We start from the raw sequence: 18,915 nt of genomic DNA, 5'->3' as shown, positions 1-18,915 counted from the left end.
AATGCTGGCCGCCGTCATATGAGTGAAATATTCTTGAGTACAGCGTAAAACACCAATCAAATAAATAAATAAATATATGATGTCAATCCATTTTTGTTTCACATGTGGAGGAAACCTGCCTGAGATAAACCACCAACCTTGGGCAAATTACTGGCAATTTTCCCTTATGTGACATGTCACCAATCTGTCACCAACAACTCGACAACAGTGAGAACAGAAGTGACCATGTCTAGGTTTGAACCCACACCTGATGTGTCCTTGTGATTGAAAAGCTATCAGCTTTAAAAGCCGCTCAGCCACTGAGTCTCCCCCGCCAACAAGACCATGCAGCGGTTAAAAAGGCCTTAAATCTGAATGCAGCAAAAAATGACAAAAATGACCTGTTGAAATGAACAGATATATTTAATGTGATGTAACAATTTGTTAATCCCTTCCTCCCCCCCCCCCCCAAAATGAAAACAAAAAGCACATTTATGAATAAATAATAAGTATATTAATATTACTGTTCAAAACTAGTAATGAGCCCAAAAAAAATATGATCGGATTATCAAGATGAACCATAATGCAAATATGTATATTTATATCCGTGTAAATACGTCAGGTGCACACAGCATCAACAGTCCATGTCTGTGAACGCTCGTAAGAAAAGCAGAGAACATAAATAAATGTGTAAAAAAAAAACATCATGTTTTACAATTTCAGGAGTGTGTAAAAACAAAAACCGTGTTTTACAATTTCTAGAGAGACATATGTTTCGACCAACAACATCAGAAATTTATAAAATAGGATTGGTCCCAAAATGTGAGCAAAATCAGGCTCTAACCACAGCATGACATTCACGATAGGCCTTAGAGAGAGATTGGCAAGTTATCAGATACACTTCTGTCCACATATCTAGGGCTCATACAGCCACAAGGTTTGAAAATTCCAAGGTTTTCCATTCGATTATTACTAAAATTCCAGAATGTTTTTCGATTAAATTCAATGCCATGATCAGCTACTTTCAGAAATTCTCTCCAAATGTATGCTGGTGCGTTTTACACAAGTACTACATTGGCATTTCTGAAACAACTTCACTAAAAACACACAACAAATTTCTTGTACTGGGTATATTTGAATTTTATGTTCTATATCAGCATAGATCAAGAAATTTTGAGCCCTTTTACTTTTAAGAATCACTACTAGCTACTACAGCAGACTTCAAACTTCCCTGATTTTCCAGGATCAAACCATTACAATCTTAAATTCACTGTCTTCTAGATTTTCCCTCATATTCCAGGTATTTTCTGATATTCCAGGATTTGGCTGATATTCCAGGTATTCTCTGATATTCCAGGATTTAGCTGATATTCCAGGATTTAGCTGATATTCTAGGTATTCTCTGATATTCCAGGATTTAGCTACTATTCCAGGTATTCTCTGATATTCCAGGATTTAGCTGATACTCCAGGTATTCCCCTGATATTTCAGGTTTTCCCTGATTTGAGTGCACCTTAAATATCATTCCTATCATCATGAAGTCGACATAGAGAAGCAAGATTTTGTAAAACATGAACTGTATCCTAGTGTTACTTTGAAACAAATTTTGTGTCATATGTATCCATTCTCAGTAGACAAAAAACAAAACATGATCTTTTACTTTGAACAAAACTTAAATTCACTCTATCTGTGTAATGTAAATGTACACGTGAAATTTAACAGATTTCTTTATCATTAAATATAAAAACAAGCATAAAAAAGCACCATTTTGCATCTGTGAAAGCAAACGAAAATTATTCACGATCCTGCAATAGAACAGCCAGATAAAGACAGGCTTTGTGTATTTATAGTCACAGAGATGAGATCTTATAACAGACAAAACAGAATTTGCTACACTTTGTAAGATTGTCACTTTCACCCCAACACCCAGAGCTAATAAACCATCAACATCCTTGATCATTTACAACAACTGTTTTCTTCTTTCGAAAGAGAACTGCACTTTAATTAAACAAAAAACATCTATCTATACAACTGTATGTTCAAAAGCCATCAGTGAATGTTAAAAATTAAAACATACAGCCATAACAGAGTCTCTCCAATAAAACATAAAAAATCCTCCGATAACAAAACCATTCTGCTGATGTTCAAGTCTAGTCTTCAAAAACGCTTTAGTCTGTAAAGGATTTATATTTCTGTTCTATGGTCCTTGAGTGCTGGGACAGTGAAAAATAGCAACTTACAGAGCAGAGATAGCAACCCTTTACCTTTATTCCTTCACCAATGTCTTACCAAGACAACCAACACATGTCCTCATGAACTCTTTTGGTAACAAATGTCCGAACACATCTGACTTTTGACATCTGACCTGGTTAACAATTTCTTGTAACAATTTTACCACCATCTTCATTCAACATTTTTGATGTTGACTGATGTGTTTGTAACTAGGCTTTCATTGGTAATTCTTCAATGCTAACCTTAATTGACCTTGAACCTTCCTTTTTGACCTTGAACCCCATTTTACTCATCCATAATAGAATGTAAGTAAAGACGTCATGCTGAGTATGACAGGGATACTTTACAGTCACTTTCGTTTCTCTACCGTGATCCAGATTTCGTCCCCTGGGTGAGTGACGATTCCGTACACAGGATTGATGACTAGCCCCTCCACCATCTTGACCTTGTGTTGACGCAGTAAGGTCACCAGTACAGACGTTGCCTCCAAGTAAGCCAACTGAGCACCAGGGCACGTACGCTTTCCGGCAAACCCGAATGGGGAAAATGCCAACAGAGGACGGGACTTAGTGTTCTCAGAACTGAAGCGGTCTGGGTCAAACCTATAGATAGAATAAGTTAAAAAAAACAATCCAAATATACTGCCACTGTACATGGCAACTTTGAGCTTTTCAAAGCCATCAACTCTGGCATAAATTGAAAGCTACAGCTTGAAAAGTTTTGAGAAAATACATGTACATTCAGCCTCCATTGTTCTTGCCAAGGCTACATGTAAATGTGAAAAGCCACGTGTCAAGCTTGTTCAGTAATGTCTGTTAAAGGAGAAGAAAACTTAAAAACATGACACTATAGGCTGAAAAAAGCACATTTTTTTTCTATCTGGTGGTGCCTGCTACATAAGGCTTCAGGACTAGTTCTTAGGCAAAATGGAGACGCCCACAGCAGCTTTTAGTGCTGAATTTATTTATAATTTATCAACTACATATTAGAATTTAGAATTTTTTATGGCATGCTCCTGCAAGGAAATGCATACTCTTTTCAATGGTATTTGAATGATATTTAAATTTCCTTCTCCTTGAAGTCAAAGGTCAGTTTTCTCCACCCATAAAACTGACCACTGTTGCATAATTAATACATGTACAACATAAAACAACAATGAAATAAAGGAAAGAAACCAATTCTGTGCAATTCACTAAAATTATATCATGTCAAAATCACACTAGCAAGAGTTGGTGTCTTTAAAAGGCAATACATAAGTTTACATTTTCGCCTTTCACAGTGAAGTAGGTCACTCTCTGTAAAGAAAACAACACTCAGCTTGCTGAAAAGAGCTGGAATTAGCTCAGTCAACACCCACATAACCAAACCTTGCTCACTGAATGGCCAGGTAGCACCATGTTGGCTTAATTTACATTCCAAATGTGAAATCTTGAAGGCAGAAACCCAACGACCATTAAAAAATCAGCTTTGCCATATACAGCTAATAAAAGCGTACTTGACCCAGGCAGGGACACTACTTACTTGTTAGGCTCTGCCCACCATGTGTCTCCCTGGAGCACCACCCCTAGGGCATGGATCACTGGGGTCTTGGGAAGAGAGAAGGAAAATCAAGTGTTGGCTTAAAATTTACCGAAACATAGTAAATGGCCTAAATTATGTCCGTGAAAAAGTTACTCATTTTTTACACGATTCTGACAGTTCTTTTCAGGTTTGCTTAGAAGTATAAACAAGAGTGGCTGTTTTAATTCCCGGCCCATTCGGCGGTAGCAAATGGTGATTACAAACAATGAACAGTAACCAGGGACTGGCTCGCTGTTACACACTCCTGTGCATCATGGCTAGAACCCCTACTGGCAAAAGTGAGTGAGTCTGGACTGAATGTCTTGAAAATTCCCCTAATTCCCCCCACACTCCTCGCATCCAGCAGCCTACATTACCCCTCAGACCTCGCCTTTCTCGTGCAACTGCTCTTCACGCGCAACGACCTTTCTTTCCCCAGCCCCGCAAACTCATACCACGCCCTAACTGCTTTCCCTAGAACATGGGAGATCACCCATCCAGCCCTAAGCTGGAGATAAAACCAGGCATTTTCCGATTATAGCACAATAATGATACTGAGGTGTACTTACATTTTTAGGAATCTTATGCCCTTCCAGCTCTGTATCAAAATCCTGCACCCTGGCTGACCAAGGGGAAAGTGCAGAGCACCTGAGCGTCTCATCCAACACCTGCCGCAGGTATCTAAAACATCAAACAAAATATTAAAAAGAAATTCATCACCAGATTAAAGGAGCAACTGATCACTTGGCTAAAGTCTCACTCTCCCTTCAGCTGATTGGCCCAAAAATTGTTGAGTCTACAATCCACAAATGATTTTCAAATGTTATTTCTATACTCTCTTCAAATGCTGAAAAAAAATTTATTCTACCTGTAAAACAACAAATACAATTGGTGTGGCCTAAATGGTGACTGATTTACTACTTCGAAACCCGATTGAAAAAGCAAGCAAATTTAACCTTTGTGCCAATGCCTGCCCCGATGTGTCCACTCAACTTACACGCTCTAGCGTTTCTCACCTGAGCTTGTCTACATTGTTTTCATTCACTTCTGACTCTCCCAAAGCTGTTGATATTTCCTTCACAAGCTTCTGCTGAATGTCTGGGTGCGTGGCCAGGAAGTAGAGCGCCCAACTGAGCACTAGAGAGCAAAACAGAATTTTGTGCCAGAGAGCAAATTTGATTGATGTCAGAAAATTTTTATCATTATTTTGGTCTTACACTTGGTGGTTTTCAGTATAAAAAGTGTTATCATTATTTGGGTTTTACACTTAGGGCTTCAGTATAAACAGCATTACCATTATTAGGGTTTTACACTTAGGTGTTTCAGTACAAACAGTTTTATCATTATTTGGGTTTTACACCTATGGGTTTCAGTATAAACAGTTTTATCATTATTTGGGTTTTACACTTAGGGCTTCAGTATAAACAGCATTATCATTATTAGGGTTTTACACTTAGGTGTTTCAGTATGAAAAGTTTTATCATTATTTGGGTTTTACACTTTTGGGTTTCAGTATAAACAGCATTATCATTATTTGGGTTTTACACTTAGGGCTTCAGTATAAACAGCATTATCATTATTAGGGTTTTACACTTAGGTGTTTCAGTATGAACAGTTTTATCATTATTTGGGTTTTACACTTATGGACAGCATTAACAACTGATTGTAAACTCAATTGTAAGGTTTACAAATGACTGTAGTTACAATCCCTCTGTGCAAGTGAGCCCAGGACATTTACTTCTCTTGAGATTTTAAGTTTCTAGTTGTTGCACAGATACTAGTGTTAAAGACTGGCCAAGAGAGAATGACAAACTGAAACTAACATCCTTCACTTTCACTGAAAACATAGGTATATTCGTACCACCAGATATTATACATACTGAAGGCCGTCTTGTGAACTCCCCAAACTATAAATGTCAGCAGATCTTCTACTTGTGTGTCCTCTGAGATCCCCGCCAGAGTTACCATGTCAACAAACATCAGGTCGTTGCCACGGGGACGTGACCTCTGTTTCTGAAGGACATCCTTGAGAGTGTCATGGAGGGCAGATTTTGCTGAAAAGTTTCAATAATTACAGTCTGATTTATTTACATTTATAATAAAATGATTTCGTTTCACATGATGCAAAATATTTTATCACTTCGGTGTTTGTCAGTGGAAGAATTCTGAAAGCAGACCTGGCTGTGTATGACGACTGAAAACTCGCTCTCACCTTGTTTCCGTCTACAGGTCAAAGTTTGGCGAGTTGTGTTAATCTTCATAAAATATTTTTTATTTATTTGATTGGTGGTTTAAGCCGTACTCAAGAACATTTCACTTATACGACTGTGGCCAGCATTATGGTGGGAGGAAATCGGGGGAAACCACCATAAAATAAGTCATTTCCATGTCAGTGAGAGCAATGGAGCAGAGTGACTTTCCCCTGCCTGTGGGTAAACACTCAAGCCTATCTTCTCTCACGCCGTATTGGCCAGATCTGCTATCTGAAAAGCTTTCAGTTTACTACTGTTCAAATTTCATTTTAATCTCCTTCACAGTTCGATTATCCAACTCACATGTGGAGTCAAGAATGTTGTTGTATTGGATCACAAGACATACACCATCCAATAATATTTCATCTATCGTTTTTCCTTGTCTCCATGGCATTTCGACCCTTTCATTGCTTCTCTGACAACTGGGTAACCGAGCTGTTTTAACGGAAAATGTGCCTATGTTTATCCGTCGCTAGAATGAACTGATGCAGGGTGAAGAATTGTCACTCTTATTGTGAGCGTAATAGCAACTCGGAATTCAAAGCAAAATTACCAACAAATGACGGAAAATTTCACTGCAAAGACAGAAAATCAGAAAATACAAGGGGTTATTTGCTAATTTTACCTTGACTGAACCTCTTGAACTGTTGACTGCCCTCTTCTGGGAAGCTCTCAGCAAGCAAAGACTCCTCTGTGATGGACCAGCACTGAAACAGAAATTAACAGAGAACAAGTTCATATAAAGCAATTGGGTCTACACACGATGATTGAGGGAAAAGTGCTCTGTTTTACAAATGGAGAATAAGTGGGAACTCTGTTCAGTCCAATTTAAATATCTCTCATAATTTCTGGTGACCAATCATATTTTAGTTTACTTTGAAATGTACATTCATATTTCACCTTTACTGGAAAATAAACATGTGCACCACAATGTTAATATACACAAAAGCAACAGGAAGAGACATGTCTGTTAAGTGCGTTGATCTACAGAGAGGGTATAAGGGGGGATAACTCAGAAGTCAAACCAGATCAAAATGAAGCAGAATAAGGGGGGATAACTCAAAAGTCAAACAAAATCAACATGGATGAGAGTAAAGCTGGGAATAATGCAGAATTGAAAGCAAAATCAAAAGTTTCAAACTGTTTGATATGTTACATACCACATCAAAATTCTTCCTGAATTCCAGAAGTTTCTTGTCGTCTTTGAAGTAGTCTCCGACCAGCGTCCACATGAGGATCTTGAAGGAGAGTGCCAACATGTGCTGAGTTAGCGGGATGTGCTGCTCGTCTGGCATTGTCGACCATTTGGTGGACAAGTCTGCGGAAACCTAAACATAATGCAAACATAATACCTAGATTCCTTGAAGCGTTTACTAAAGCAAATACACCCTTCCAATTCGGCAGTTATGGGTGATAATGACAAACATCCCAACATATATTCAGACCTGATCATGTTTTAACCCTCAAAACCAAAAGAAAAATTACCCGAGTCCAAAATCGTGGAACATACATAAGCATATAAAAACTGACTGGACATTAAACAGTCATAAATTAATGATTTTTTTTTTCAATAAATAAAACTACCAGCAGGTCTAGTACAAATTTTGTCTTTGTTTTAAAGGAAAAATTTTTTCACATACTTCCCAGGAAAAAAGAAAAATTCAAATTTTAAGAAGTACCCGTAACAAATACTAATAAAATGTTTAAAAAAAAAAAAAAAAGGAAAGAAAACACACACACAAAGAGCAAAAGATTTTAATACTGCGTATGAATATCTTTACAGACATCCTAGAATCAATGTCTTATCTCCTCAACACATACTTCCTTATTCACTTGATTGTTTAAGAATTTACTTCATACACACATAGGTAGTCAGTTTTACATGTGAAGCAACCTAGAAGACCAGGTTTAAACCATCGACCTTTGACAAGTTACTGACAAGAACATTTCCTTGTCTGACATGCGCTACATATGGGACTGTAAACAGGACAGGATTGAGGTCGCATCTCGCAGACCACAAAAAAAAAAACAAAAAAAAACTGAAAGATAAACTTTTTACGTTAAAACATTGCCAGTAGACATAAAAAAATGCCCAATACCTTGTGGAAAATGGCATAGCTGTTCTTGAAGGCGCTTCTTGTAAAGACTTTGTCGTACTTGGTCCGTCGTGTTCGGCCATCTGCCTTGTTTGTGAAGGGGATACTACTTGATCCAAACAGGGGCCGAAACAATCTCATTAGCTCCACTGAAAAACAATAACTAACAGTCTTATTAGCTCCGTTACATGAAAAGCAGTAACATCTCGTAATTTTGTACACTGATTTTACGGAAATTGCCAAAGACAAAATAGATTTTAGGCCAACAATATTTTTTATATTTAAAATGTTGATTATGTAAATAAAACCTACTGTTATTCGATTTGAATATACATATATGTAACTTTTCAAAATACAGAAAACTAATTAGAGTGAGTGAGTGCTTGGGGTTTAACGTCATACTCAACAATTTTTCAGTCATATGACGACGAAGGAATCCTTAGGGTGCATGTACATGTAATGTGCCTCTTTGTTGCAAGACGGATTTCCACCGCTCTTTTATTTAGTGCTGCTTCACTGAGACGACTTACCGAAGGCAAGTAAGCCGCCCCGCTCGAGCCATTATACTGATACGGGTCAACCAGTCATTGCACTATCCCCTTCATGCTGAACGCCAAGTGAGGAAGTTACAACTCCCTCTTTTAAAGTCTTAGGTGTGACTCGATCAAGGATTGATCCTGGATCTACCAGTCCTGAAGCGGACGCTCTACCAACTGTGCTATCCGGGCTGGTTAAAAAAAAACTAATTAGAAGGAGTAGATTAATCTTCTGAAATCTTCTTCGGCGGGTTTGGGTGACAACTATTTAAACAAGGCATTCGGAGAATACTGGTGGATCGCCTGATTGAGTAGCTTGTAAAATAGCATACTGTTCAAGTCATGTGACACATTCAAATATTGACCTCCAAACCAACAAACGTAGAATTATTGATACTGTCATACACATTATTCTCTAATTATATAGTGATAAAATCTGAACATTAAATCAGCAAGAAAAGCCAGAATTATTACACTGTCACAGCTATGACTGTTTATCACATGTGTAAGGATTGCAGAGCAGTGATTGCATATGTTATGGGGTTGTATATCATCGAGATGGTGAGACGCTTTGGGGAGATAGTGCACAATTTAAGCACAGAGGTCTTTGATATGCAAATCTTGAAGTACTTTTGGAAATCCATGTACTATGGAAGGCAACTGCAACCCTGCGAATAGCTAAGCAAAATTTTTAGCTATGAAGTGAAAGATTTCCCTGGTTTTTCAAGTGCAAACCGCTACCGATGATTGTGTACTATGGGTGGCCACTGCAACCCTATGATTGGCCAACAACTTTAACCAAACTGGACACCGCGTCCACCACTGACAGCATCTGATCCCTGCTCTCACTATACCTCTCCTTATTTTGTAAGGTGAGCTAAAAATGATGACAGTTTGCTGCTAGTTATGACTATCCCCAAATAGTGCCAAGTTAAAAGATAGGCAAGTAGCCCTACCATGCTGTAAAGTGGCAACGTCATTTTGTAGAGGAATGTCAGTCAGGGAAAACTTGAAAACCAGGAAATGCGCTGCAATAGATCTTTTGGTTTGATGTGTTTGTATATTAAATGTGATGACAATACTCAAGCTTGAATGATTCTAAACCCGTGACATCTAATACATTGCAGTTAACATCGCTGCATACTTCATTTAGCGAACTTTTCTTAATCCACCATGTCAGGATCCGTCCAATTTGCTACTATTTAAGCATTTAGACAAACAGTTTAGAATAAAACTCTGTTGGATATTGACAACAGGGCCCACTTTCACAAAATTTTTGCAGAGTTTCCTCCCCTTTACGAAAAAGGTTCCAAGAAATCTGACTTTCCATTTTTCGTGAAAGGGGTCCCTGGTTGTATTTCGCCTGTGGCATTGTCGTTACTGCTCTGGTTTTACTCTCTGTGTTATGGTGTTTTACATTTATGTCTCACCTGGCCTGTCGAAGACTGCCTGCTGTTCCTTGAAGAGTTTGGGGCTGGCTACACTGACCACCAGCTTCTGTCCTATCCAGAAGGAAGCGATGGAGCCATACTGACCGTGGAGGTCAACAAGGAACTCCTGTAAACTGCCGGCTCGCTCGATATCCGGAACATTTCCCGTTCTAAAAACATGTCAGAATAGATTTATTCATTTGATTCGTGTTTTATGCTGTACTCAAGAATATTTCACTCATACTATGGCAGCCAGTATTATGGCGAGAGGAAAAAGGGGAGAGTCCGAGGGAAACCCACGACCATCTGCAAGTTACTGCCAGACCTTCCCAGTTACGGCCGGAGACGAAGCCAGCATGAGCTGGGCTTGAACTCACAGCAATTGCATTTGTGGGAGGCTCCTGGGTCACTACGCCGTGCTAATCCCCTCAGCTGCAGAGGCCTCATGGCATAACAGAGCCAAATGGTTAGAGCGTCTGCCTCATAGTCAGGACACCCAGGATGAAACCTGGGTCGGGTTATATGAAAAAGACTACATATGGTACTTGTTGCTGCCTTGCTTGGCGCTCAACACTGGTTGGTTAGAGAAAGGAAACAGGACTAGTTTGCCTGGTGTTAGTATAATAGGACTAATTGAGGTGTCATGTCAATTCAAACAGTGTTTCACCCAAGCAAGCAATAAAACCAAAATCTAATTTTTTCATCCTTCATAATTCTGCAAAATGGCTTCTTTCCTTACTATTGATAGCAGTTTAATCCTAACATTCACATTTCTGATACATTTGCAAAAAAAAAAAAAACTTACATCATTCCAAAAAGTTTCTTTATATATTCCTTCACTTCAGAACTTAGATTAAACAAACTGAGGTCATGTAAGTACACAGTCTTCACCATATTGTGCTACAGGGGTCAAAATGTTTGGACATTCACTCCATTTTATTTTTATTTTCAATTTATTTATTCAATTGGAGTGATACGTCGTACTCAAAAATATTTCACCTATGGCAGCCAGCATATCATGAAATATTCATGTTTTTACCCATGTAAACCATTGTTTCCTGAATTTATCCACTATTATGTTATTTCATAATGTCTATAAATGGAATTTAATATATTTCACAGCATTAAATCATACTGAATCATCTCATGGTTTGTCAATTTCATCACTCTGTGGGGATTGAAATATCAATTGATTTCAAAACGGTACTGTTTCGCCCTGTACTTGATTTCAATTTGGTGGCACAGGGCAAAGCTTGTTGCACCGTGACAGTATGTCATCAGGACATTCAGTCTCACATACTCACTCTTGATTAGAGGCCTCTAATCCAGGTACTGTGGTAGTTTTTCTTGATGTCTGGAAGATAAAGCACAAATGAATGATAATAATTTGTGAACCTACGGAATATAAAGTGCATAGGATACAGCCCCCGCCTGGTTTTTACATAACCATCTGGAATTTTTGATGGCACCTCCTTAAAACATAACTCAATTTTTTGGTAACTATCATTGTAAATCACGTTGCTTTACTGTTGTCCCCATTTGAACATTAATAAGCTAAATTAGCCTCACAAGTTTACACAGGTTTGGACGTGACAGGTTGGGGGCTCTCGCAAAACATAATGCAAATAAAGAGGGTCTCACACGAAGCAAGTTTCGGCTAGTGAGCCAGAGCAAGTCATTTGTGAGCATATTGTGATGTATATATTCATTTGGTGTGAGAATGCTCACAGTTGGTTTAAGTCCATAGCTGCCAGTTGTCTCCAATCTCCAGCGGACGCAAATGTTTTGGGTAGGGCCAAAACATCTGTGACCGCAGGTAGTACTTACTAGCTGAAACTTGATTCGTGTGAGACTCCCTTAAACGGTGTGGGTTTACGGTATTTGTTGAATATACAACATGCATAGTAGGGTCTGGCGGCTCAATGGCGCTGCTAGCTGCTACTGTAAAGTGTGGTCTTTTAGCAGCGTTAGCTTGCAGCAATCTCAACATTTAATATTTCGTCTAAACCTGCCTGAACTTGTGAGACTGCTGATGTGCTGAGTCGGGTTAATTATACATAGGACAGAAAACTAATTGGGTCAGGAGACTTATAGCTTATGTCTTGATATTCATACACATATTTAAGAAATGTTTATCTGTAAATGTAACTCAGCGTTTGAAAAGGTAATGTGTGCATTCACCTACTATCCATTATCCACCTATATATTGAACCAAGATGTACTGGAAGGGGAAGGGGGGGTACATTGAGCGAGGATGCCAAATTCTGGCTAACACACTGTTTCCTGATTAATGTAAAACCACAAGACAGTGAGTTAATAATTTCATACGCGAAGGTAGTGAATTAACATCAAAGTATTCAAGATTCATGAGCGGCAAGGATTGATTTACTTATTTGATTGGTATTTTATTCCGTACTCAAGAATACTTCACTTATACGACGGGGACCAGCCCTGTGGTGGGAGGAAACCGGGCAGAGACTAAAACTCCGCAGGTCTATGGCAGACCTTCCCACATACCAGCATAATGGAAGTGGGAGTTTGAATTCTGTGCAATGTTTTTTAGGACATAAGGATGGACTCAAGTCAGTCAAAATTTTAATGTGTCACGCTGAGTTCATCCAGATGGACTCCATGTACAGTGAGGGGATAATTTTCACAATCATAGCAAAGAGCCTTGTACCCAGCTTTCTTAGTGGCTGGCATGAACATCTACAGGACAGTTGACAAAAGGATAAAAATAGATGAGATTTTAAGTCAGCACGTTCTGTACTGTAGTGTGGTCAACACACCGCCAGTTACTGACTTGAAGTTATTAAGCATTACACAGCGTCGGAATCCTACAATAAAATCAACTGCATATAATACGTAAGTCACATTTTCACAAAATATTGTTTTTGTGTATAAAACCACAATCGTAGGTATGACAAAGTTTACCTTCCTGCGGACTCAACGTCGTTGTTGGAACGGAACTACTACCACCTGACGTTGGGGGAGTTGTTGAAGTTGTTGTAGTTGTATCATTTTGACCTAAACCACTTTCGGCTGTTATCAGCAACAAGAAACACCCCACTACTACTCCAAGCATCATGGCCTACGGATTTCAGATATCTTTCCACTAAAACTGAACACAGTTAATCACAAAACACAAGAAAAACGCTACGGCAATCACAAATGAACAGCACTCTCTTTCCGCTTGCGCACTCTTTCGTCTTCCGTCTCATCCACCGAATGACAGCGACGGCTTTGTGATTACGGCGGTCACAAGAAAAAGTTCCAAATTATACTGCGTTCCTTGAAGAGACTATTTCATGTAAGACATTTATGGGAATACGATGCTGCACACACACGTTTTGTAAATTCCTGACGAATCAAAATCACGTTTGTTAAGCAATTTATGATCAAGCCGTTCGTTGGTGTTGACAGAACCGCTTCATGGAGTATAGATATGTCATGTGATGCTGGTTCAGAGGTCAGCTAGATCACATGCCCGTGCAGCGAGGCGTGTCAACTGTTTACCATCTACTAACAGACACAGCGGACGGAGACACATGCAGTGGTCAAAACCATGGAGCCACTTCTTCTCCTTGCCATCTGCTTTGTGGTGGCAATGGCAGTGGTGATTTCTTTGGTGAAAAGCAGATCTAATGTAAGATGTCAATGAAGTTGACGAATGTTGAAAGACGCCTACGTCCATGTTTTTCTTCTTTTTCCCAAGTTTTATTTTCAATTTAAACTTTAATTACCACTCGTCGTACCGGTACCGTATTTAATATAATAATTAATAACACCATAACGTGTGGATATAATGTGTATAGAAGGTGTATGATGTCACATACCTATGTGCAAACAAATTATCAGGAAATAAACTTGGAGGGTTTTTTTTTTCTCTCCCACCCCAATGTACCTCGTTTTTTCCCCCGTTCCCACCCCCAATATGCACCTCGTTTTTTTTTTCTCTCCCACCCCAATGTACCTCGTTTTTTTTTCTCTCCCACCCCAATGTAACTCGTTTTTTCTTTCTCCCTATTGCACCTTATTAAATTTGAGCAATCTGCACTGCATACTTCCTGTTTGTCACATTTATTTTTCTATTTTTGTATTTTCCTCAGATAATCTGTACCAAATGTGGAATTTATGCTGATCATATATCATCTGTTTGTGCAATTAAGTTCATTATAATTAAGTTATAATTACAGTTCATTACGGTAACTAATTTATTGATGCCAGCAAGCAGTTCTGCATGTGCAGTCCTCCTCTAGGCCTATACTCTTGTACCAGTAATATCCATACCACATATATCTGTGCACAACATAGGCCTATGATTTGCATTACTATCACACTCTGTACTTTCTCCTCAGACAACATATGTACCTGATCCTTTCATTTTTGCCTACTTTTTATATTATGTGTAAATCATCTATGCCAATTCCCATATGTATGCTGAAGTGACTATGGGTATCTGTTTCATATCTGTAAAATTCAGTAACCATCAGTCATCATCTCATCTGTATGCTTCATCAACCATCTACATGAAATCTGTATGCTTCATTAACCATCTACATGTGTATGCTTCAGGAACCATCTGTATTACATCTGTATACTTCCATTTTCATTTACATCACATCTGTATGCTTCCATAACCATCTACATGACACATGTATGCTTCAGTAACCATCTACAAGACATCTGTATGCTTCAGTAACCATCTACATCACATATGTAGGATTCAGTAGCCATCTACATCACATCTGTATGCTTCAATAACCATTTACAACACATCTGTATGCTTCAGTAACCATCTGCATCACATCTGTATGCTTCAGTGACCATTTACATCACATCTGTATGCTTCAGTAACCATTTACATCACATGTGTATGCTTCAGTAACCATCTACATCCCACATGTATGCTTCAGTAGCCATCTACAAGACATCTGTATATACTTCATTAACCATCTACATGACACCTGTATGCTTCATTAACCATCTGCATCACATCTGTATGCTTCAGTGACCATTTACATCACATCTGTATGCTTCAGTGACCATTTACCTCACATATGTATGCTTCAGTAACCATCTACATCCCACATGTATGCTTCAGTAGCCATCTACAAGACATCTGTATACTTCAGTAACCATCTAAATCACATCTGTTTGCTTTAGTTATCATTTACATCACATCTGTATGCTTCAGGAACCATCTGCATTACATCTGTATACTTCCATAACCATCTACATCACATCTCTATGCTTCAGTAACCATCTACATCACATCTGTATGTTTCAGTAACCATCTACATCACATATGTAGGCTTCATTACCATCTACATGACATCTGTATGCTTCAGTAAACATCTGCATCACATCTGTATGCTTCACTAACCATCTACATGACATCTGTATGCTTCAGTAACCATCTACATCACATCTATGCTTCAGTAACCATTTACATCACATCTGTATGCTTCAGTAACCATCTACATCCCACATGTATGCTTCAGTAACCATCTGCATCACATGTGTATACTTCAGTATGCATCTACAACACATCTGAATGTTTCAATAACCAAGTACATCACATCTGTATGCTTCAGTTACCATTTACATCACATCTGAATGCTACAGTAACCATGTACATCACATATGTATGCTTCATTAGCCATCTACATCACGTGTATGCTTCAGTAACCATTCACATCATATATGTATACTACAGTGTATACTACAGTGTATATCACAGCTGTATGCTGCATTAAGCATCTACATCACATCTGTTTTGCTTTAGTAACCATATGTATCACGTCTGTATGCTTCAGTGACCATCTACATTACATCTGTATGCTTCAGTAACTATGTACATCACATGTTTATGCTTCAGTGACCATCTACATTACATCTGTATGCTTCAGTAACTATGTACATCACATGTTTATGCTTCAGTAACCATTTACATCACATCTGTATGCTTCAGTAACTATGTACATCACATGTGTATGCTTCAGTAACCCATCTGCATCACATATGTATGCTTCAGTAACCATCTATATCACATCCCGTATGCTTCAGTAACCATTTACATCACATCTGTATGCTTCAGTAACCATCTACATCACATATGTATGCTTCAGTAACCATATACATAACTCCTGTATGCTTCAGTAACCATCTGTGTCGCATGTATTTCGTGGATGATGTTAACCAACAGTTAAGTAAATAAATAAATATTATACAATATTGCGTTATTTTCATTGGTTAACAATGGAGGCAGGAAACTCTTCAGTTAAAGCCAACCACACGTGACTGCATAGAAGTTAAACTCTGCAAAATTGTCTTTGTAGAGAACTCCATCAAATGTGACTTCAGTCCAAGTACCTGGACTTCATCCAGCTAAAGGAATGGCGAGTACGTTTTTTTTACTGTCCTGTGCTGAAACAGGCGCAAACCTCACATCCTTTTCAAGTAGTTTACCTCCCTCAACCCCAGAGAACCTTCCCTTCATTTGTACAAAGGATCAACACATTAGCCTGGAGAGTTTGTGGCTCAGTTGTTTAGTGCACTAGCACAGCCTAATGACCCAGCAGCCTCTCACCAATGCGGTCGAGTGAGTTCAAGTCCAGCTCATGCTGGTTTCGTCTCCGGCTGTACATAGAAAGGTCTCTCATTAACCCACGGATGGCCATGGGTTTCCCCGGGCTCTGCCTGGTTTCCTCCCACCATAATGCTGGCCGCCTTCTTATCAGAGAAATATTCTTGAGTACGGCGTAAAACACACATCTAACAAATAAACAAATAAATCAACACAGTTTGATGATTAAAATTACTGTATTAATTTGTACCTAAAATGTCATCATTAAGATACTTATTTTTTTTATTCTGAGAGTGCTGTTTATCTTAGAATTTATTTGAAAGGTAGAATGGAAGTTTCAGCTCCAAAAGCAATATTTTACAACATTTACTTGCCAGTAAAAAATGCACCTTTTTGGGTGAATGTTTAGGGCAAATACAGAAGTTTAAACATCTTATTTAAGCTCACTTACCATGAGCTGAATGGTAAGTGAATCTGTAATATACATGTAAGAATTGTTTGGCATACCTGTACCCATTTTACTGGTGAATTCCTGCAGTTCTTGAAAGAAAAGTTTGACCAAATGCATATATGCATAGACAAAGTATCCCTCAGGAAGTTAAAAAAGTCAACACTTGACCAACTGTATAATAATGCATAGATAAAGTATCCCACAGGAAGTTTAAAAGTCAACACTTTGCCAAGTGTATATAATAATACATAGACAAAGTATCACTCATGAAGTTTAAAAGTCAACACTTCACCAACTGTATATAATAATGCATAGACAAAGTATCCCTCAGGAAGTTTAAAAATGAGCTGAATGGTAAGTGAATCTGTAATATACATGTAAGAATTGTTTGGCATACCTGTACCAATTTTACTGGTGAATTCCTGGAATTCTGAAAAGAAAAGTTTGACCAAATGCGTATATGCATAGACAAAGTATCCCTCAGGAAGTTAAAAAAAGTCAATACTTGACCAACTGTATATAATTATGCATAGATATCCCATAGGAAGTTTAAAAGTCAACACTTTGCCAAATGTATATAATAATACATAGACAAAGTATCTCTCAGGAAGTTTAAAAGTCAACACTTCGCCAAATGTATATAATAATGCAGAGAAAAAGAATCGCGCAGGAAGTTTAAAAGTCAACACTTGACCAACTGTATATAATAATGCAGAGACAAAGTATCCCACAGGAAGTTTAAAAGTCAATACTTCATCAACTGTATATAATAATGCAGAGATAAAGCATCTATCAATAAGTATAAAAATCAACACTTGACCACATGTATATAATAATGCAGAGATAAAGTATCCCACAGGAAGTTTAAAAGTCAACACTTCAACAACTGTATATAATAATGCAGAGATAAAGTATCCCACAGGAAATTTAAAAGTCAACACTTGACCAACTGTATATAATAATGCAGAGATAAAGTATCCCACAGGAAGTTTAAAAATGAGCTGAATGGTAAGTGAATCTGTAATATACATGTAAGAATTGTTTGGCATACCTGTACCCATTTTACTGGTGAATTCCTGGAATTCTTAAAACAAAAGTTTGACCAAATGCGTATATGCATAGACAAAGTATCCCTCAGGAAGTTGAAAAAAGTCAATACTTGACCAACTGTATATAATTATGCAGAGATAAAGTATCCCACAGGAAGTTTAAAAGTCAACGCTTCAACAACTGTATATAATAATGCAGAGACAAAGTATCTCTCAGGAAGTTTAAAAGTCAACACTTGACCAACCGTACATAATAATACAGCGATAAAGTATCCCACATGAAGTTTGAAAGTCAACACTTGACCAACTGTATATAATAATGCAGAGACAAAGTATCGCGCAGGAAGTTTAAAAGTCAACGCATCACGAACTGTATATAATAATACAGAGATAAAGTATCCCTGAGGAAGTTTAAAAATGAGCTGAATGGTAAGTGAATCTGTAATATACATGTAAGAATTGTTTGGCATACCTGTACCCATTTTACTGGTGAATTCCTGGAAACTTAAAAGAAAAGTTTGACCAAATGCGTATATGCATAGACAAAGTATCCCTCAGGAAGTTAAAAAAGTCAACACTTGACCAACTGTATATAATAATGCAGAGATAAAGTATCCCACAGGAAGTTCAAAAGTCAACACTTGACCAACTGTATATAATAATACAGACATAGAGTATCCCACAGGAAGTTTAAAAGTCAACACTTCGCCAACTGTATATAATAATGCATAGACAAAGTAT

The 18,915-nt window shown here is 38.0% G+C and overlaps 1 protein-coding gene across 4 annotated transcripts; it reads right to left on the bottom strand.

Annotated features, from left to right (window-relative positions):
* Positions 1-420: 420 nt before the first annotated feature.
* Positions 421-13,506, bottom strand: LOC135477442 (cytochrome P450 20A1-like). 4 transcript variants are annotated; one of them, XM_064757544.1, is made up of 11 exons: positions 13,020-13,506; positions 11,390-11,439; positions 10,086-10,255; positions 8,123-8,268; positions 7,184-7,351; positions 6,649-6,730; positions 5,652-5,825; positions 4,788-4,908; positions 4,341-4,452; positions 3,733-3,797; positions 421-2,813 (listed from the first exon to the last, which is right to left on the bottom strand). In XM_064757544.1, exons 4-11 carry the CDS (start codon positions 8,258-8,260, stop codon positions 2,561-2,563), a joined length of 1,113 nt encoding a protein of 370 aa, XP_064613614.1. In that variant the 5' UTR covers positions 8,261-8,268; positions 10,086-10,255; positions 11,390-11,439; positions 13,020-13,506; the 3' UTR covers positions 421-2,560. The 4 variants fall into 4 exon arrangements, with proteins under 4 accessions (XP_064613614.1, XP_064613617.1, XP_064613616.1 ...); XM_064757547.1 differs by lacking the exon at positions 5,652-5,825; XM_064757546.1 differs by lacking the exons at positions 10,086-10,255; positions 11,390-11,439; positions 13,020-13,506 and adding an exon at positions 8,650-9,059.
* Between the last annotated feature and the right edge of the window lie 5,409 nt (positions 13,507-18,915).

This window comes from Liolophura sinensis, chromosome 11 (assembly GCF_032854445.1).
Source record: "Liolophura sinensis isolate JHLJ2023 chromosome 11, CUHK_Ljap_v2, whole genome shotgun sequence".
NCBI classification, from domain to species: Eukaryota; Metazoa; Mollusca; class Polyplacophora; order Chitonida; family Chitonidae; genus Liolophura; species Liolophura sinensis.
This window is presented reverse-complemented; position numbering and strand designations above follow the sequence as displayed.

Coding starts and splice junctions, on each gene's coding strand:
- LOC135477442 (XM_064757544.1), bottom strand. CDS start 8,260: ATGAGATTGTTTCGGCCCCTGTTTGGATCAAGTAGTATCCCCTTCACA. Junction 6,731..7,183: donor TCAGGAAGAATTTTGATGTG/GTATGTAACATA, acceptor TTTCTGTTTCAG/TGCTGGTCCATCACAGAGGA. Junction 5,826..6,648: donor GTTCAAGAGGTTCAGTCAAG/GTAAAATTAGCA, acceptor GAAACTTTTCAG/CAAAATCTGCCCTCCATGAC.